The following is a 16,847-nucleotide window of genomic DNA, read 5'->3' as shown; positions in this document are numbered from 1 at the left end:
GAGCCCCTCCCCCCGCCCAACGGCCCCGCCCCGCCGCTGCCTCCGCGTCCCCCGCCCGCGCTCCGCCCGCCCGCGGCGCCCCGCGCGCCCAGGCCCCGCCCTCGGGCGCGGAAGGCCCCGCCCTCGTCGCGCGGCCTGGGGCCAGGTTGCGGCTTCGGCGTCGCGCGGCGGCGGCCGTTAGGCGGGTGGCATGGCGGCGGCGGCGGACGAGGTGTTCCTCAGGGCCCGGGGCCGGACGCTGACCGGCTTCCGCGAAGGTAGGTGGCGCGGCGCGGGGCCGCGGGTGGCGGCGGGCTGCCTTCCCCGCCGCGCAGCCGGGCGGGGAGGGGGGCGCGGGCCGCGCCGGGAAGAGCCCTGGCGGCCGGCGGCGCACAGGCGGGAGGCACCGCCGAGCCCGCAGGGCCGGCTCCTGGGCCGGCTTCCCCCCGCCAGGGAGCCCCGAGGCGGGGAGCCCTCGCCCCGGGGGCGAGGCGAGGCGGCCTCCGGCGGCCGCCGAGCCAGGGGGAGCCTCGATGCGGGGGGAGGGAGCCGGCCGGCCAGCCCTGCGGCGCCCGCCGAGGCTCCGCTGCCCTTTCCCGAGGTGGCGGAGCATCGGCCCGCGGCCGGTCTGCCGCCGCCGCCTGCTGCCGCCCCTCGCGGCGCGGCCGGGCCCAGCTCGTGCGGGCAGGGTGATGCCGGTAATGCCCCACGCCGAATCAGTTCTTAAAAACGCTTGTCAGTGTCATTAAACCCGATCTCCCTAAGTGTCAGACCGGTGGTTGGTGCTAGCAGTATGCTGAAGTGTTTGTACCTACGTGGGTCACCTAACAGGGTGCTGTTATTTCAGCCTTTATGTTCCATAAATGGCATGGGGCTGTACCCTAGAGAACAGGAGTGGAGAAGATGTCAGTTCCATCAGGATGCTTTGGCCTTTCTCGCGGTGGAGGCCAGATGTGGAGACCAGGTGCTGCCTCCTGTCCTGGAGCTTCCAGGCTGTCCTAAAGCAGCATAAACCGCTGCGTGGGTTCATGTGTAGCAGTGAACTCCACAGGACACATGCCTCCTCTCCACACCTCTCCCCCCCTCCCACCTGAATGGGGTAGCGAGGCCGCTGCCAAGGCAGAGACAGCGGTTGCCTGTTGGCCGCTCGTCTTGTGGATGGACCAGCTACAGAGCATTTTGAACATCTGTGTATATCGCACCTGTTTGTAAAATTCTCCAAGGATGGAGATTCTGCAGTTTTCCTAGGCTTTTCACGTGCTTTGTGTTGAGAAATATTTTCATGTTGCCATACGTGGAAGGTTTATTATTTCATTATATTTGTGTATAAATTACAAATTGCATGGGTTTGGTGAAGTGGGCAAGGTTGTTCAATCCCAACAATTTGTCATATTTTCATTGGAAATATTTGGCTTTGCTTGTTGCCAAATAAAGAAAAAATCACCAACTCTGAACATGTGAAATATATATATACAGTCATTCTGGCAACTTATTATTTGCAGATGGTTTTGTTAGTTTGGAACAGAATGCCTAGCATTTGTTGAGGGGACAGATGGCAGACAAGCCATCTAGTTATATCAACTGTGTGGTGAAATTATAACAAAAGGAGTGTTCAAAGGCAGTGAAAACACTTCTGAACAGAAGCTGTATCTAAGGACTTCTTGAAAACTGACTTAATGAAACTTCTGAGGAAAAAATGTGGTTTGGGTTTCTGGTTTCCAAGTGTACTTTTTTGTAAAGTGTCCTTGTTGTTTCGTATTTTCTTTAAATAAATATTAACTGAGGCTTTTTTCACAGACTGTTTGTTTTTAATCTTATTTAGGACTTGCAAGCTATCATAGTCCAGCTACCGTCTCTGGATATACTGTGTCTGTGTCAATATTTTACTTTGCCCTTTTTTTAAGAGACTAAAGTTCAACACTATCTCTTAATAGCTAAATGAAAGGAAAAACAGAATCAAGGGCTAATAAACTGAGGTAAAGTCCTCACGTTTTTAAAACAAAAATCCAGTTGTCTGTGTTTTGTTGTTTTCCACTGTTTTTAGAGTTCCTTTGGTCCACACATGTGATTCCTTTTGCCAAGCAGTTTGCTACGCAAAATGTTTCTCCCCAGTGCTACAGCCTTGCCACAGTATTTTCTTAGAAATTTGAAAATGACCCTTGAGGAGCTTAATTTCCTTTATTCTTACTAGCCTTTTGGCTAAGCTACTGTTCCACATCCTATCCCCTAATTGTCATTTTTGTTTAGTCTGCTTTCAGAAAACGTAGACGTTATACCCATAACCTGCTCTGACCTACTCTAGATATCCGATTTATGTGCAACTCAGAAGCTCAAATTTAGGGTCCAAATTATGCATATAATCAATGGCATATCACAGCAAACAGTATGTAAACACTCTTTTTTTTTTTTTTGTGGAAAGAGATCTCTATGTTTTGGCTTTACTCCTGTAATACATTCTTTATCTCTTCTACCCATGTGCTTCAGAAGTCTACTACTTTTATTAGTGTATGTTAATGAAGAAACAGGGCCATACGTTTGGGTAAATTTTGTCGTCTTCCCCATCACTGCGTTCCTGCTCATTTAAGTATGCTAGTACTGCTGTGCAAAGAATTTTTGTGAAAGCAGGTAGAATTTTTTTTTTTTTTTTTAAGTACTTAAGTGGTAATACCATCAAGCAGCCTTCCCCCCTCCCCCCGCCATCTTCTCCCCTGAAGTGGAAGAAATATTCCTCTTTGAAATTATTACAGGGTGTCAAGCGTGTGTGAGGAAAACTATTGCGATAGTGGAGAGATTAGATGTTGCAGGAGGGAGCATCCTGCTACTCCTTGTGCAAAATGCAATCTCTTAATGCCTCCAGATACTCTTATCAATGAATTTGGAAACTGAAAGTATGCCCAGATCAGCTCTGACGAGAAAGCTCACTTCTCCCTCATGATAGGTCATTTTTGTAACTCTTCTATTTAAATAAAACCAATATGATTCCACTCCAAAACAAACAATCCTAATTCCACAGTTTAAGTTGGTTGTGAGAAGTATCTTTAGTTTGAATCTATCTTTTGATAGGTTTATCTGATGCATCCAAAACCTTGAACTGGGAAAGGTAGTTAACAAGCGTTGTGTACTCATGTTTTCAGTTCTGTTTGTGATTTTTATAGACCTCTATCATGTTTCCCTCACTGTTCTTTTGAAAACTCTAGAACTTCAGTTTTTTTCAGTTGCTTCTCATATGCAAGCTCTTTTATACTTTTGATCATCCTTATTATGCTTCCTTTCCAGACCTCAAAAATAATAGAATAGTATTCCAGGCAGGAGTGCAATTTGGATTTATGCAGGGGTGTAATGATGATGGGATTTTTTTGCTCTGATCTTTGTTCCTTTCCTGTCTATGCTTTTTTGCCATTACTGAACACTGAGGTGACTTTTCTTTGTGGCACTCATAGAAATATCCTTGTTTATATGAAGTTTTTCCTCTGTGTACAACATCCTACGCTCTTCTGCACTGAAGTTCATCTACTGCTTTCTTGAACAGTCATGCTGAGCAATGAAGTCCTTCTATAGTAATTGACAATCAGGCCTTATTTTTACTGTGCCAAGTAGCTTAGTCGTAGCAAATTTCACTTCCTTGCTGTTCAGTTGCTCTTACAGATTGTTTTGAATGTGCAGTACAGGTCCCAACACAGATCCACGTGGGATCTGTGTATTATGTGTCTGTCTGTTCTTTTGTTTTATCAGTTATTTTTCCATATAAGGACCTCCTTAAGAGTCTTTGTTGAAACAGTGTCAAATGCAGTCTATCCGGATCACCCAAGAGGTATCAAATGTATTTCCCTTGGTGATGTACCTCCGGACTCCTTCAAAATTGTAAACCTGAGAGGTATGACTTCTCTTTACAAAAGTTGTTGATGACTCTTAAAGAGTTAGTAACTGCAGTAGTTATTGTCTTTTGTTATACTTTCTGTTAACTTGTCTGTACAGACACGAGCTTTGCTATTTAGGAGTTAAGAGATTGCTCTGGAATGCTTTTTGAATATTGGTATGAGATTGACCATCTTCCTGCTCCTCTGTTACTAAGGCAGTTTTAAGCAAGAATTTATACTCCATGGGCTGGCTGTTTTATCCTTCAGTTATTTTAGAGTTCTTTTGTGAATATGACCTTATCTGAGTGATTTATTATCATTTGTGTCTATTTGTTGACTCCACTAGTGATGTTCTGATGCACTGCCTGTAAGGAAGGATTCAGCACCGGATCTTCCCGGGTTCCTTCACAGTACATATGAATACAAAAATTCATTTTGTTTTCCTGCTATGTCTTAATCTTTTCTAGGTATTTCTTGCCTGTCTGGAACTGACAGTCTGTCAGGCTACCTGCTTGTAAGGCCAGTTAAAAGGACTTTATTAGTTTTCAGGTTTATGCTGTTTCCAGTTATTCTTCACTCTTTTACTTTGACTTCTTGGACTGTTGTATCTAATTTTCCAGAGTATAAAGTGTTTCCTGTGTTCTTATTTGGATGCAGCTTTAGTTTTTTCAAGGATGTTGTCTTGGTTTTAGTAGCCTCCTTAAAGCTGTTGTGTAGTCAGGCTGGATTCTTTTCAGTCTTTCAGAAGTCCTTCTTAGTAAGTGCTGTGCATATGGTCAGAGCCTCTGAGATAGTGTCTTTGAATATTTTCCATGCTGCCTTCAAGGATTTTTGCTGTTCTAAAAAGCTTCATAATTGCGTGTAATTCCCCTTCCTTTGAAATTAAATGCAGCAACAGTCAATTTCTTATTTTTTCTGGCTTTCACATGAATGTTGAATCTTGGTACATTATGATTACTGTTCTAAAGCTCTTCAATATTTTTGAGCCAGGTTTTGCACTGATTAGAACAAGTCAAAAACTGCTTCATAGCTGCTGTGTTCTCTTCCCAATATTGGCTCCAACTGTCATATGAATTAGGCAAATTATTAAGTGGATTTTGAGCAGCTCTCTGTGACTTTACCTTGTCCCATACAAGGACATGTCTTCATCCCCCTTCACACCTGCAGTCTTTAGCTGTAGATTTCTTTAATGAATTTACATGTTGAAGTTGAGGGTGGACATAAAGGCATGACTAGAGCTTAGCATTTTACAGCCCTCATATAGCCCAGCTTGTATTTGAGGGAGCATTTCCTACCTTGATAGTTAATTTTAAAAGTTTATTTCTTAAAAATAGTAGCAGTAGTTAATTTATTTGAGAAACTGTGTTCTGTCACTTAGTGTCTCGCCAATATTATATCTGTATTTTATACTCGCTGTACAAGATTTTTGCAATAAATTCTCTTTTAGAAAGAGGCTTTTATGTTCTCCAAAAAATGCATTTTGGTGGGAGGGTTGGTTTTTTTTTTTTCCCCCTGATACACAGAACTGAGCATCCCATAATAACTTACTTTGGTCATGAAGCAGAACCCCTCTAGTCATTTCTGTGGTAGTCTCTAAGGTACAGCTGAAAAACAGCTGAAAGGAATAAAGACTTCATGAGAATGAGATCTGCTTTTGTATTTGGACATACGGGCAATAATGAACAGTATTTTTTAAGCCATATTGATAATATTTTAATATTGAATAAGGAATTACAAAGGATTTAGTGCAACCACTTTATTGATTTTTTTTTTTTTTTTTTTAAACTCTTCCAGGGCTGAGAGGAAGGAAAATACATTACTTTACAGGTAAACCACAAAACAGTTGCGGGGGGGAAATGACTAATTTGTCTTATGATGTACAGATACAGCCTTGGTTTAAAAACTCCATTCTTCCTGCTTATGATTTCTTTAGAAAAGGTTGTGCTTGTCCCACTTTACCTAGAAAAAGAATCATAGGCACACTTTGTAGGCAGAGACAGCTAAGGCAAGGAACCCATGTACCTGAGATGTTTCTGCTATTCCATATTTAAAAGCAAACAGAAGAGAGACTCAGGCCATCTTTATCTTTCAAAATAAAATGTTTTTGAATTTACAAAAAAAGCAAACCAAAAGTGTTTAATCTTTGGTTAGCAGACTGCATTTAAACATGGGAAAATTCCATATTTCAGTTCTTTCAATGATCTTTTGGAGAACCAAAATCAAATTCCTTGGCAAACATGCAGCTGTGAGTACGCAGTTTTCCTTAGGTATTTCTGCCTGTGTCGTACTGAGCAAGCACTAGGCATATGCGTGCTTCCATTCTCCTCTGATAGGGTAGTATCCATAGAGAGTCTAGGGAGCGGAGTAACTTTTCATAACTACTTATTTTCTGTGAAATGCCATGCAGTCTACAGAAAAACAAAACGACCCCCAGAACAACAGCGCGTGCTATTGAAAATCCTACCACTGAAATACTGGAAATCCTATCAATACTACACAGTTGTTACAGGCCTGCTTCCAGTGGTTTATATGCCCAACCTGTACATGTGTGCGCGTTTGTGATCCTCAGGAAGGGGGGAAGAAAAGGGAGGAGAAATTAGGGAAAAGCAGAAGAAGCAGACGTGAAGGCATACCGAGACATCAGCTATGTCCTCTAGAAAGGGTGGGGTTAGACTAAATCCCGTCTAGGTCATCAGTGTCTTTTTGTGTGTGATCACAAAATACCAGAGGTTTTCTCTTGTGAGTTAACTGCTGACTACTTTGGCCTTTCACAGAATGCTCCTTAGATAAAATTAGAAGCTGGAACCATTTTTCAGCCTATTCTACTAAAAATACATTATATTGATCTTGTCTCTGTAGTTTGGCTTGCATTGGAGCGTAAAAAGAGTAGAAAGTTGAAACAGAGACATAACGACATATTCTGGGGTTGGACTTCTGTGGTAATCAGCTGCACAGCCCTGAAGGAGGCCTAGGACCAAAACAGATTTGGAATAGGAGTTTTGTGTGGCTCTGTGTGAGAGCAACTCCAAAGGCATTATTTCTCCTTCAAAAATGGAGACTGTGTATGTCAGTTAGTGATATGACACGGATTTGTGAAGTGACACGTGAAAAGGGGTGGCTGCCTACAGAATGAATGATATACTTCGTCAGTTTATGGAGGTGCTAAGTGCATATATTTGTATACCGTATTAACAGGTGTATATGTTTTGATTTTGGGGGGGGGGGAGGGGGAGGTTGTCTTTGTTTTTGAAGAAGGTGCCATGGATATTATAGATGTCATTCATAGTTACATTGTCTTAAGGTAGCTCAGTTCTTGGAACAAAGATCCATGTTTTTTCAGTTTATATATCCAAAACTGCAGCCTGACCCCTTGAAATTAAAATTGAATTGACCTGGGGAATTACCTAGCTTCAGCGCACACTTGCTCTGGCTGCCATTAAGTCAAAAAAAGTAATGAGGGAAATAAACCGTGGGTATGGGTTGGTTTTTGTTTGTTTGTTTGTTTGTTTTTAATGGCAGTAAAGGGGCGGTATCAACACTTAACAAGTAATGGAAAAGTATTTGATGCCTATAAGCTGCTGTTATCTTCTTTCTAGTTTAAAACTTTTAACTGTCAGTATATAACTTAGATAGGATGGCTAAAGAAAAACTAACTCTTGCAGCACACCGTGATTAACTTCAAATGTAGTCAGCCAAAACAGAATATTTGAATCTTATGCAGCCCCAACAACCTATTTAAACAAGCGTTTAAAGCACTTGCTGTCCTGTTTCCGAACAGGCCTTAACTATGTCTGAGAAATGTGACTTATTACTGAGAAATATTTATTATGCTAGAGAGGCTGACTATTATTTATGTAAATCAGAAGCTGCAATAGGTTGAGAGAGAATGAGAAATCACACTGCAGTGCAGGATGCTATGGCATCCCTCTGTAGTGTGAGAGACTCAAGTTTGTGTTGCTAGTCCAAGTCAGTTCTTCCAAAAGAGATAAAAGCTCCATAAGGAGCTTGATATCTTCTGCAAAACTGAATTTCTTACTCTTCATTCGGCCCATTTCTTAAGGCAGTTGAATTAAAAATATTGGAGCAGAAATTAAGAAATTCTCTATGTTCAGGAATACTGAGGGTGGTGGGAGGACTGGCTGAACAGATATGAGAATGGGGGGCTGCAATGCATTTGGGAATTGTTTTGTTTGTTTGTTTTTAATCTTTTGTAAATACATTCTATATTGACACTATTAACTTAAAAGGGTAATCCAATACTTTGAAATCAATTTGGTAATTCTTGCATTTTGGGGCACAATTCAGGCACCAGCTCTATCTGAGAAATCGGCTGACTTCTACTTGGTGCTTGCATTTATTTATTTATATATTTATTTATTGCTGTGGTTATTTTAGAAAGTCACAAACAGCTTCTATACTCATAGAGATGAAGAGTCAGTTTTCAGTTGGTGTTCTCAGCTGTGCTAAATTTTGTGATGCAAGGTAGAAGGCAAAAAAAAATATTAATTGAATCATAATCTTCTGTTGATCTACCTAGCATGTACTTTATCTGATATGACTATGTAGCTCATCTAAAAGCTTCAAAAATAAACCTGACCTGTGGACAGGACAATTGAAACTCCTAGCTGGAGAGAAACCTTTGTCATTCCCGTAACAGCCATTGCTTGCTTCATTTGAAGGGAAGATAGCAACTGTCTGTGCTATTTAATTGAAATCTTATGGACTTATATCTAGGACCTGGATAATGACTAGATGATCACTGCAAAAACATCTGTACCTCCTCCCACCACTCCTGCCCAGAGCTGTTTGTTATTAACTCTCTGCCTGACTTTGGCACTCCCCCAGCATGCAGAATGATCTGCTGAGCGCTCTTCTTGTGATTCAGTGCAAAGTCCGATAAACTGGTTCAGACAGCTTTTTGTGGTGTCTGATTTACCACATAAGCAGATGAGGTTCATTTGCATGTACCTATTCTGCTTGAGGATGTTAACGAACAGTTGGTGAGGGAGAAGCAGGGAGCAGAAGTTTTGGGAATAATGATCTGAACACAGATTAAGGCCTGTGAATAAATCACTCACTAGGTGAAAGATTTCTGGATCCAGCTATGCTGGTAGAAGATTCATTTGACTTCTGTTTGTCATTGCTACCCTCCTGCCATAATGGAGCAATCTCACAGGAGTGCTCTTGTGTTATTTTAAGCAAAATCAGTTGCTCTAGTTGCAACAATTTAAACAGTTTAACTGGACTGATATTTTGCCTTGCACAAATAAGGAAAACCTTTTACAAAGGTGTCTGCTGGCAGACTAGTGAGGGCAATTAAGTTACTTCTTGGAACAGCTGAATTCAGAATAGGGCTTAAGACTTGGCGCACATGTAAGTTTACACCAGTTCTGTTGGGCTAGCACAACTTACTTTGTGGTGTTCTGCATGTAGTTATAGTGCTTTATATGAATCAAAACATATTACCGATCAACAAAAGCTAAATTATAATGTCAGTAGAAACCAAAGTTTCCATATACTCTTTTGTTCCTGCTTAAGTAAATCTGTAACTACCACATAAGTAATGCAGTTTTGTTTAAATAGTTCTAGGGTTTTTTAAAAATAGGTTTTCTAGTGGGACGGATCAAATAACAGCCAAGAAGTTGTAAATATGTATTCAACCTTACTTTTTTTTTTTGGTAACTATTTGATGAATTATCTACCACAGGAATAGCTGTTTACCAAATTATTTGACCAAGATCAGTTAGTTAAACTTTTTAGGTAAATGTTATTTATGCAGCCCTGATTCCTACATCTCTCCTGTCGTTACTGCTTCCCTTTCTTCATTTTATTCCTTTTCATCTTTTTTTAAAGGAGAATATAGCACGTATCCCTCTGCATCGTTTTCAGTTTCTTTCTCTTTTCACCTCCTATCTCTTTCCTTTTCTCCCCGCTGTTCCTCACCTCCACCCCTGCATCTTCTGTTTCTCCTTTCTTCTTCCACTTCTTGATTCTGTGTACGGAACTTCTCTTTTCAAATTCATCTTACCAGTGTCTTTCTCTCCCTCTCTTTCTCATTGCCTCACGTGTCCGTTGCCCACCCACTCACACCAGTGCATCTGTGCTCAGTCTTGGAAAATTTCAGGTACTAAAACCTAGAGAGCTACTGTACTAGTGTGAATATAAGGCATGAAAAAAAGTCCATGAAGCTTGTATTAGAATAGCCCTGCTCTGGCCTTGCAACCTATTTCGCTTTAGCTCTGCATGCTGCCTGACAGTGCATGGTCTGCTTGCCAGACTTCTCTCTCTGTTCAAGCATTATAGATGAGGCTTCTTTTCACCTGGGACACAGTCCAATCCTGCTGATTGTGCCAGCCAGCCTGCCTAACAGGCACCTGAAGTGCTGCAGATGCACCAACTGCTGCTAGCCAGCAGACATGGCCTCTGGGGCTCTAAAAAGAGGTACACAGGACTTGCGCAGTTGAAACACAGTCTCTGAAAACAAGATTAGCTGTCTTCTCTAAGCAGTTCCTAGGGAAAAAACAACAACAAAAACAAAACAAAAAACGTTATATTTAGGGCACTATGGTAAAATTACTGGTTTCAGATTAATCAGTGCAAAGCAAGTAGATTTGAGGAAATCTGATGGACAATATGTCTTACAAGTTGCTGGAAAAGGGACAGGTGTTGAAAAACATGACAAGGATTCTTAAGGATTTCAACTTTTTCTCTGGGCATCCATTTGATGAGTCTGAGGATTGTGCTACTCCTCCAAAACAAGCTGCTGTTTCAGACCTTACCTTTTTTTAGCTTTCTTTCAGATAGGTCATGAAAGATTTCTGGTGCAGGCTTCCTGAGCTTATTTTTTCTATAGCTTATAAAAAGTATAAGTTGATTTCTCTGCCCAAACAATACCTTTGATGTAGCACATAAGCTGATTTTTATGGCAGTCATATTTTTCATTTTCCATGCAAGACACAAAATAAAAACCTAAATTACTTTGTGTCATGCAGCCAGTTCCATAAGGCTTCTATTGAAAACTCATGGATAGATGGATCATTTTACTTCTCTGAATAAGTTATATAATTGGAAAAGTTAATTTCATTTCAGAATTAAAAGCTAATGAATAGCTAAAAGTTTCCATCTGTAAAATGTGATTATTATTTAGAGCAAGGCAATGCTAGTGTGAATTAATAGACAATGTTAACTGATTATAAATCATTTTATTTAGAAATTAAATATTACATTAAATAAAATGTAAAAGCTTACATTTGGCAAAAAGATCCAATGTCCTGGCAACAGATTACAACTACCAGCAGCTTCTGGAAGTTGTCTACATTACTTCTTCCCTACCCTGCCTCAGCCTATCCATATCCACAGTGCAACAGATGAATTTTGACCTGTGTTTTCTAATCTTTCTTGAAAGAAACATACCTGCCTTCTTACAAAGTACAGGGCAGTCCGGAACCCGGAAAGCCAAAATTCAAGTGGTCCAGCTCTAGAATGACACTTTCTCTTAACTTTAAAAAAGAAACCAAAAGTAAATCCATGCTGTGGACATACCTTTTGCTTATGTACTGTTAATGGGAGATTAATCTAGTGTTATAATCAAATTGTATTTCAAATCAGACTGACATAGTACATGAAGTTATTTATGGATTATACTTTAATTTGATATAATTCACTATAACCTTTTCTTTAGGCTCAACTATAGATTGATGTAGGCAGTGAATTTTTTAACAGTTGAAATGCTGTTTAAAAAAAGAAAAAGGAAGAATAACAGTAAAAGTATAAAATAAAATCCAAGTCAGACATAGTCAAAAGTGTGAAAGCCAGATGCAGCTATCCTAACCCAAATATTCAGGGGGCAAATAAACGCGTTCAAACAACCAGTGAAACCACAGTGTACTCATATTTGTACTTTAAATCGGGATTGAGACAACAGTCCAGAAAGTGGGATACCCATTTTTGGTTTTGAATTTGTAGCCAAATGTAGCTTTACTTGCCCAGTGCTTTTCTTCCTTAATGTGCTTGCAGTCAGTCTTACCTATCACAGTTCTTTTGTGGTACTTGTTATCATAGTATCAGAGAAACAGGAATACAGAAAATTGTCCCCTTCATCTCTTCAAGGCTCTACAAATGTAAATTTGTTTCTGAGTTCCCACGTTTTTGTTACAGGTCTCGAGCTATTATGGCAGTTCTAAATTAAGATTTTAATTGTTGCTGCTAGTTCTGACATTGCTGGGATTTTTATTTGTTTGCTGTCCTTGATCCTGCTCAATGTCGTCAGTTGTAACTCAAAATAATATGTGGCATCTAACTTCTCTCTAAAATTATAAGAACAAGAAAGCTTTTAACTCAGTAATAATTTAAGGACAAGTCTACTGGTTCCATAGAATGTGTTGTGTATGTTTTAATTTGTTAGTTAAAGAAGCAATGATTGAAGTCTTACACGAATCAACAGAAATCTAATGTTACATGCTGTTATGCTATGTGGCAGTCTTCAAATTTCCGGCACTATTTGCTGCATTCTTCTTGCACTTTTTCTCAGATTGTCTGCGGAATTGTATACCTTTATTAAAGTGTCCTCGACTTATTTTGGTGAAGCGTAATCAATGCACTTATGTATGGAAATTTTCATTCTTTTTTTATAAGCTTTTATAGCACTTCACTTTGTTTGTTTGTTTAGATGAGGAGTACGAATGGAAGGGGCCTTTCTACTTCATCCAAGGAGCAGATCCTCAGTTTGGACTGATGAAAGCTTGGGCAATTGGAGACTGCGACAATGGAGGTGATGAATGGGAAGAAGAGATCAAATTAACAGAGCAAGCTGTGCAAGCCATTAACAAGCTAAATCCGAAACCTAAGTTCTTTGTGTTGTGTGGAGATCTTATTCATGGAATGCCAGGTAAGGCAGCTAAAAGTGTAGACAGGGGATCATGACTCCATTTTCTTTATATTTCGGATTGGCAGCAAGGCTAGTTTAATGTCATTGACTTCACAATATTCTTTTATAGGATTTCGTATCCCACTGTTTTCATGTTTGGAAAAAACAAATGCTTTTCAGATTATTCTTGAGTTTTGCTTTCTTCATTTGACTTCCTGTATCATTCATTTCAGCTGTGTACTTCTATTAGTTGCTCCTTTCAGTGACCTAAGGAAATAGTCTTTGAAATAGAAGTCCTAAGAGGAAACATTAATATTCTCTCTTCTAAACAAATTGCCTTCAGAAGTTAAATAGGTACTCTAGCTATTGAGAACACAGTGCTAAGACAAGAGGAAAAAAAAAAAAAAAGCTATGGCTTTTTGAGTACCTAAATTGGATAGAGCTCAGAATTGTCTGAATTCAACTGTCTAAATTCAACCACTTCAATGTCTGAATTCTTAAAATGCTAAAAGTCAGCAAATTCCAATTGTAGAATTCTGTCCTGTTGCTGTAGAGCTCTGTGATTTGTGTATTTCTGCGTACTGATAGAGGAAGAACAAGAACATCTAGAAAGGTGTTACAAAATTTTAACGTTAAAACTTTAACACAGACCCTCAGTATTTTCCACTGTAAATAAATACGCTTATTGGGAGTGAATAAAACAATGATCTTACCAGTTACCAGTTGACAGGTGGTCAAAAAAGCAAGTGTAAAGGAAGTGTCTTCTATTTCTCAGCTTTGATAACAAGCAGACCTGCAAAACCGCCTTAGCAATGTAGTTGACAGCACAATCATCTACCAAGTGAGCTTGCTAAGATAGTCTCTTCTGTGCTTTACTTTACACAATGCTTTCCACTTCGCTTGCACCTGATATTGTGCTTCCTGATTCTTGTTTGCACAGTAAGATTTTGAGTGTGACAGACTTTTCACTAATTCCTTCTTTCTCACAAAGTGGATTTTAAAACCTTAGCTGTGAGTCAAGTTCACTGACATTATTTATAGGCCACAAAGTTTCTTTTGACCAGAACAGAGTTTTAGTGATAAAAACAGTATAAAAAACAAGGAATTTAACCTTAGTAGAATCTATAGCTTATAACCTCAGTCGCTTCATCATATTATATACTCTGTCATTATGTACTTGTTTTGTTGGCTTATCTTCTTCCATTAATTTTGAAAGTGTAGGTTCAAACCAGAACCATCAGCTGGAATTCTCAGCCAGAATCATAAGCTAATCTCTTCATAAGAAGCATCTTGCCTTCCCATAGTAGAGTTGTAATAAGTATTTTAATTAATACTTTTATTTGGTGGAAGTGTTCCAAACGTGTTGCTGTTAGTTTCCCTTGTAAAGGGGTGGGAGGTTCAGGACATATAATAGATGCTCTGCGTCCTGTTGAGAAGGATTTATCCCTAACAAATTTAAGTAACCCAGGAACAAAAGTTAACTTCATCTTTCTTGGATATTTATTAAGGACTCGTAAAACAACAGAGTTCTATCTGAATACTTTTGCCTGTGTTGACTTTAAACGTTATTATAAGGCATTTTCCGTTAACAGAGTAAGTGCCAACTACGAAGAGCTCAAATTTCTGACTTCTACTGGGTACTTAATGGCTCGATACAATAAATGAGTCTGGCAATATATAGAAACTTGCATGCTGCAAACTTCGTTTTTTTCCTAATAATGGATCTCTTTAGTCATTATTATCTCTTTTACCAGTATATGTCTGAGACTTCCATAATATTTTAAACACAAGTCTGTTAGAGCTTGGCAAAATATTATCATATATTCTTTTTACTAACAAACCGGTAAAAGAAATGGAACAGATTGTGCTGCTGAGCTCACTTACATTCTGTGTGATGTATGTGCTGTGCATTTTGTAAATATTTGAAGCAGCCTATTGCAGTTTCTTGGAAATTGCAAGAAAGAGCAGTTCATTACCTCACTTGGCCTATCATCTTTTACTTAACTCTCCCACTGTAAACGTAGCTCATAATTTGTAAGTACTACAGGTACTAGTACTTAGTTCAGATTCCAGTAATTTCTTGTTGATTTAAAATTATATTCTTTAATATCTTATGTAACTGTTACCAGGTAGTTATATAAAATAGCTAAGGAAACACATTAGTGCAAAGAATTTTAGAATCTTCAACTGGAACAATTGTCTTATTACATTACTGCTTTTGTATTTATATAAACGGCTGGCTGTGCTCTCAGTGTGTAAACATATAGATACAATTTTACAGTCAGCCATTTGTCTTTCTGTCTGAACTGGCTGAAATTATTTTCTGGCTGAAAGAAAAGTGAATCATTCTACAGTGAAGACATACCTGTAGATCAGCACTCTGGCTAGTTGCCCGAAAGGGCAGGGAGGCATATGTGATACAACAAGGCAGGTAGAAGCCCTGAGTCAGAAAAATACTTTATTGAAGAGAACTCTAAATCTGTATGGTTAAAAAGAATTTGAAATAATGTTTTAGTTTAAACTGTTCAAATGTATATTTTGGAAGATGTGAAATATCAAGCTTTTCAAGAATTATTTTTTTTCCTACCTTTTTTTCCTCACTTACTTTTAGACCCCTGGAGGAGAAACGCCTTCAAAACACAAGAGTTAAATGAAATGCATAGAAAATATATTTTAAAGTGAGAGAACTCACATCTTATTTTAAAAATGTCTTACCACGATATTTATCAACAATTTCTTTGGTCTGGCCTGTTAATAGCTGTTTTCGTTTGAGACACTGCAAGATTTGGCATTGAAAAACCAAGATGTTGCCTTCATAAGAACTTATTTGTTGCATATGCATCATCAAAATGGTAATCCCCTGATGCTGGAATTGCAACCTCTCCACGTTCCTTGCAGTGATAGTTTTTGGAAATCTTGGAAGTACCACAGTCACATTTTCTAGTTTTCTGCCACATTTCATGCTAAATTGTAGGGATTGAGATAATTTCCTGTTAGAAACAAATAAATTCTTAACTTTCTTCTCTCAGTGAAATACTAATGTATTTCTGCACCCATAAAAGAAAAGGAGCCATTATATGCCAGCATCACATGGCAGAAGTCTCTCTCCACTACTGATACTAATACTGTGCTTGAAATTTCATGCTTCTCAAATACCTTCTCCCTTTAAACAACTCAAACTGAAGCCACAGTGAAATAAAAAGCCAAGTCAGCAGCTGATTAAACTTGAAAATTTTCTTGGAAAGAGTTCATTTTCAAATTATATAAGGAATACTGAAACTTGTCAGCACTTGTATTTTGTTGTAACAAAATTTTGAAAAATGTAAGAAGTCTTTCTGGAATACTACATTAAAGAAGAAGAGAAACAGAATCTGAGAATTTTTACAGTCGATGGCTTTTTGGATTACTTGAATGCATAAGTATTTGTAGGAATGAAAATCAGTACTAGTATTTCTTTTCCTTGAGTTATTTCAGTATTTTCACTATTTTTCTAGCCAAGGATGTTTAGACCTACATAAAGCATGTTTGTAGCAGAATGGGACTGCAATCATTTCGTGTTTCTCCACAGTGGAGTCTCTCCAGGAATAATTGCTATGTCAATTCCCTTACCAAGTTAGTTCAATAAAAAGAAGGATTAAAAGGGTTTAAAAACTCATTTTTTCACGAGGCAAAAATTGGAAATGACATGAGAAAAGTCATTGATTTAAGTTTAATAATAGTTAATTTGGCTTATACTTATCTATCTTAATATCTCAAATTGTTAGCCTTTTAAATCACTTGCGAGCTTCAGCTGTATTAAAACTGGCAAAAATCAGTGTTAATGAAAATGTATCACAGTTACAGTTGCTGCATAGTTATTGAAGAATGCTACAGTCAGCTAGAGTTCAGTTGTATTTTACCATGCATTGTCTGGTATCTGTAGGGCTTCTCATATTACATTGTTTTATAATCAATGCTTGCCAATGAAAAGAAGGTGTGTGTGTGTGGGGGGGAACAACCAAGTATTCCTCTATTCTGTTAATATATTTTGTCATGGAGAACTCTGTGTAAAGTCTGTGACTGTGTCAAAGCATGCACTGCAGCTTTTTAGCTGCAGCAATGCTGAAACCTTTAGAAAAGGAACTCCAAGAAACCTCAGAATTCCA

General features: G+C 39.0%; 1 protein-coding gene across 6 annotated transcripts in view; it reads left to right on the top strand.

Annotated features, from left to right (window-relative positions):
• Positions 1-79: 79 nt before the first annotated feature.
• Positions 80-16,847, top strand: part of CPPED1 (calcineurin like phosphoesterase domain containing 1) — a 54,612-nt gene continuing 37,844 nt past the window's right edge. For 3 of the 6 annotated variants that reach the window (XM_068908114.1, XM_068908112.1, XM_068908116.1), the window contains exons 1-3: positions 104-257; positions 5,631-5,663; positions 12,505-12,723. In XM_068908114.1, coding sequence (XP_068764215.1) covers positions 191-257; positions 5,631-5,663; positions 12,505-12,723 — 319 coding nt within the window. In that variant the 5' untranslated portion in view covers positions 104-190. Of the gene's footprint in view, positions 258-5,630; positions 5,664-12,504; positions 12,724-16,847 lie in introns of all 6 variants that reach the window. The other 3 variants (XM_068908115.1, XM_068908113.1, XM_068908117.1) reach the window with 1 other exon arrangement.

The sequence above is a fragment of the Struthio camelus genome, chromosome 15 (genome assembly GCF_040807025.1).
Source record: "Struthio camelus isolate bStrCam1 chromosome 15, bStrCam1.hap1, whole genome shotgun sequence".
Taxonomy (NCBI): domain Eukaryota; kingdom Metazoa; phylum Chordata; class Aves; order Struthioniformes; family Struthionidae; genus Struthio; species Struthio camelus.
This window is presented reverse-complemented; position numbering and strand designations above follow the sequence as displayed.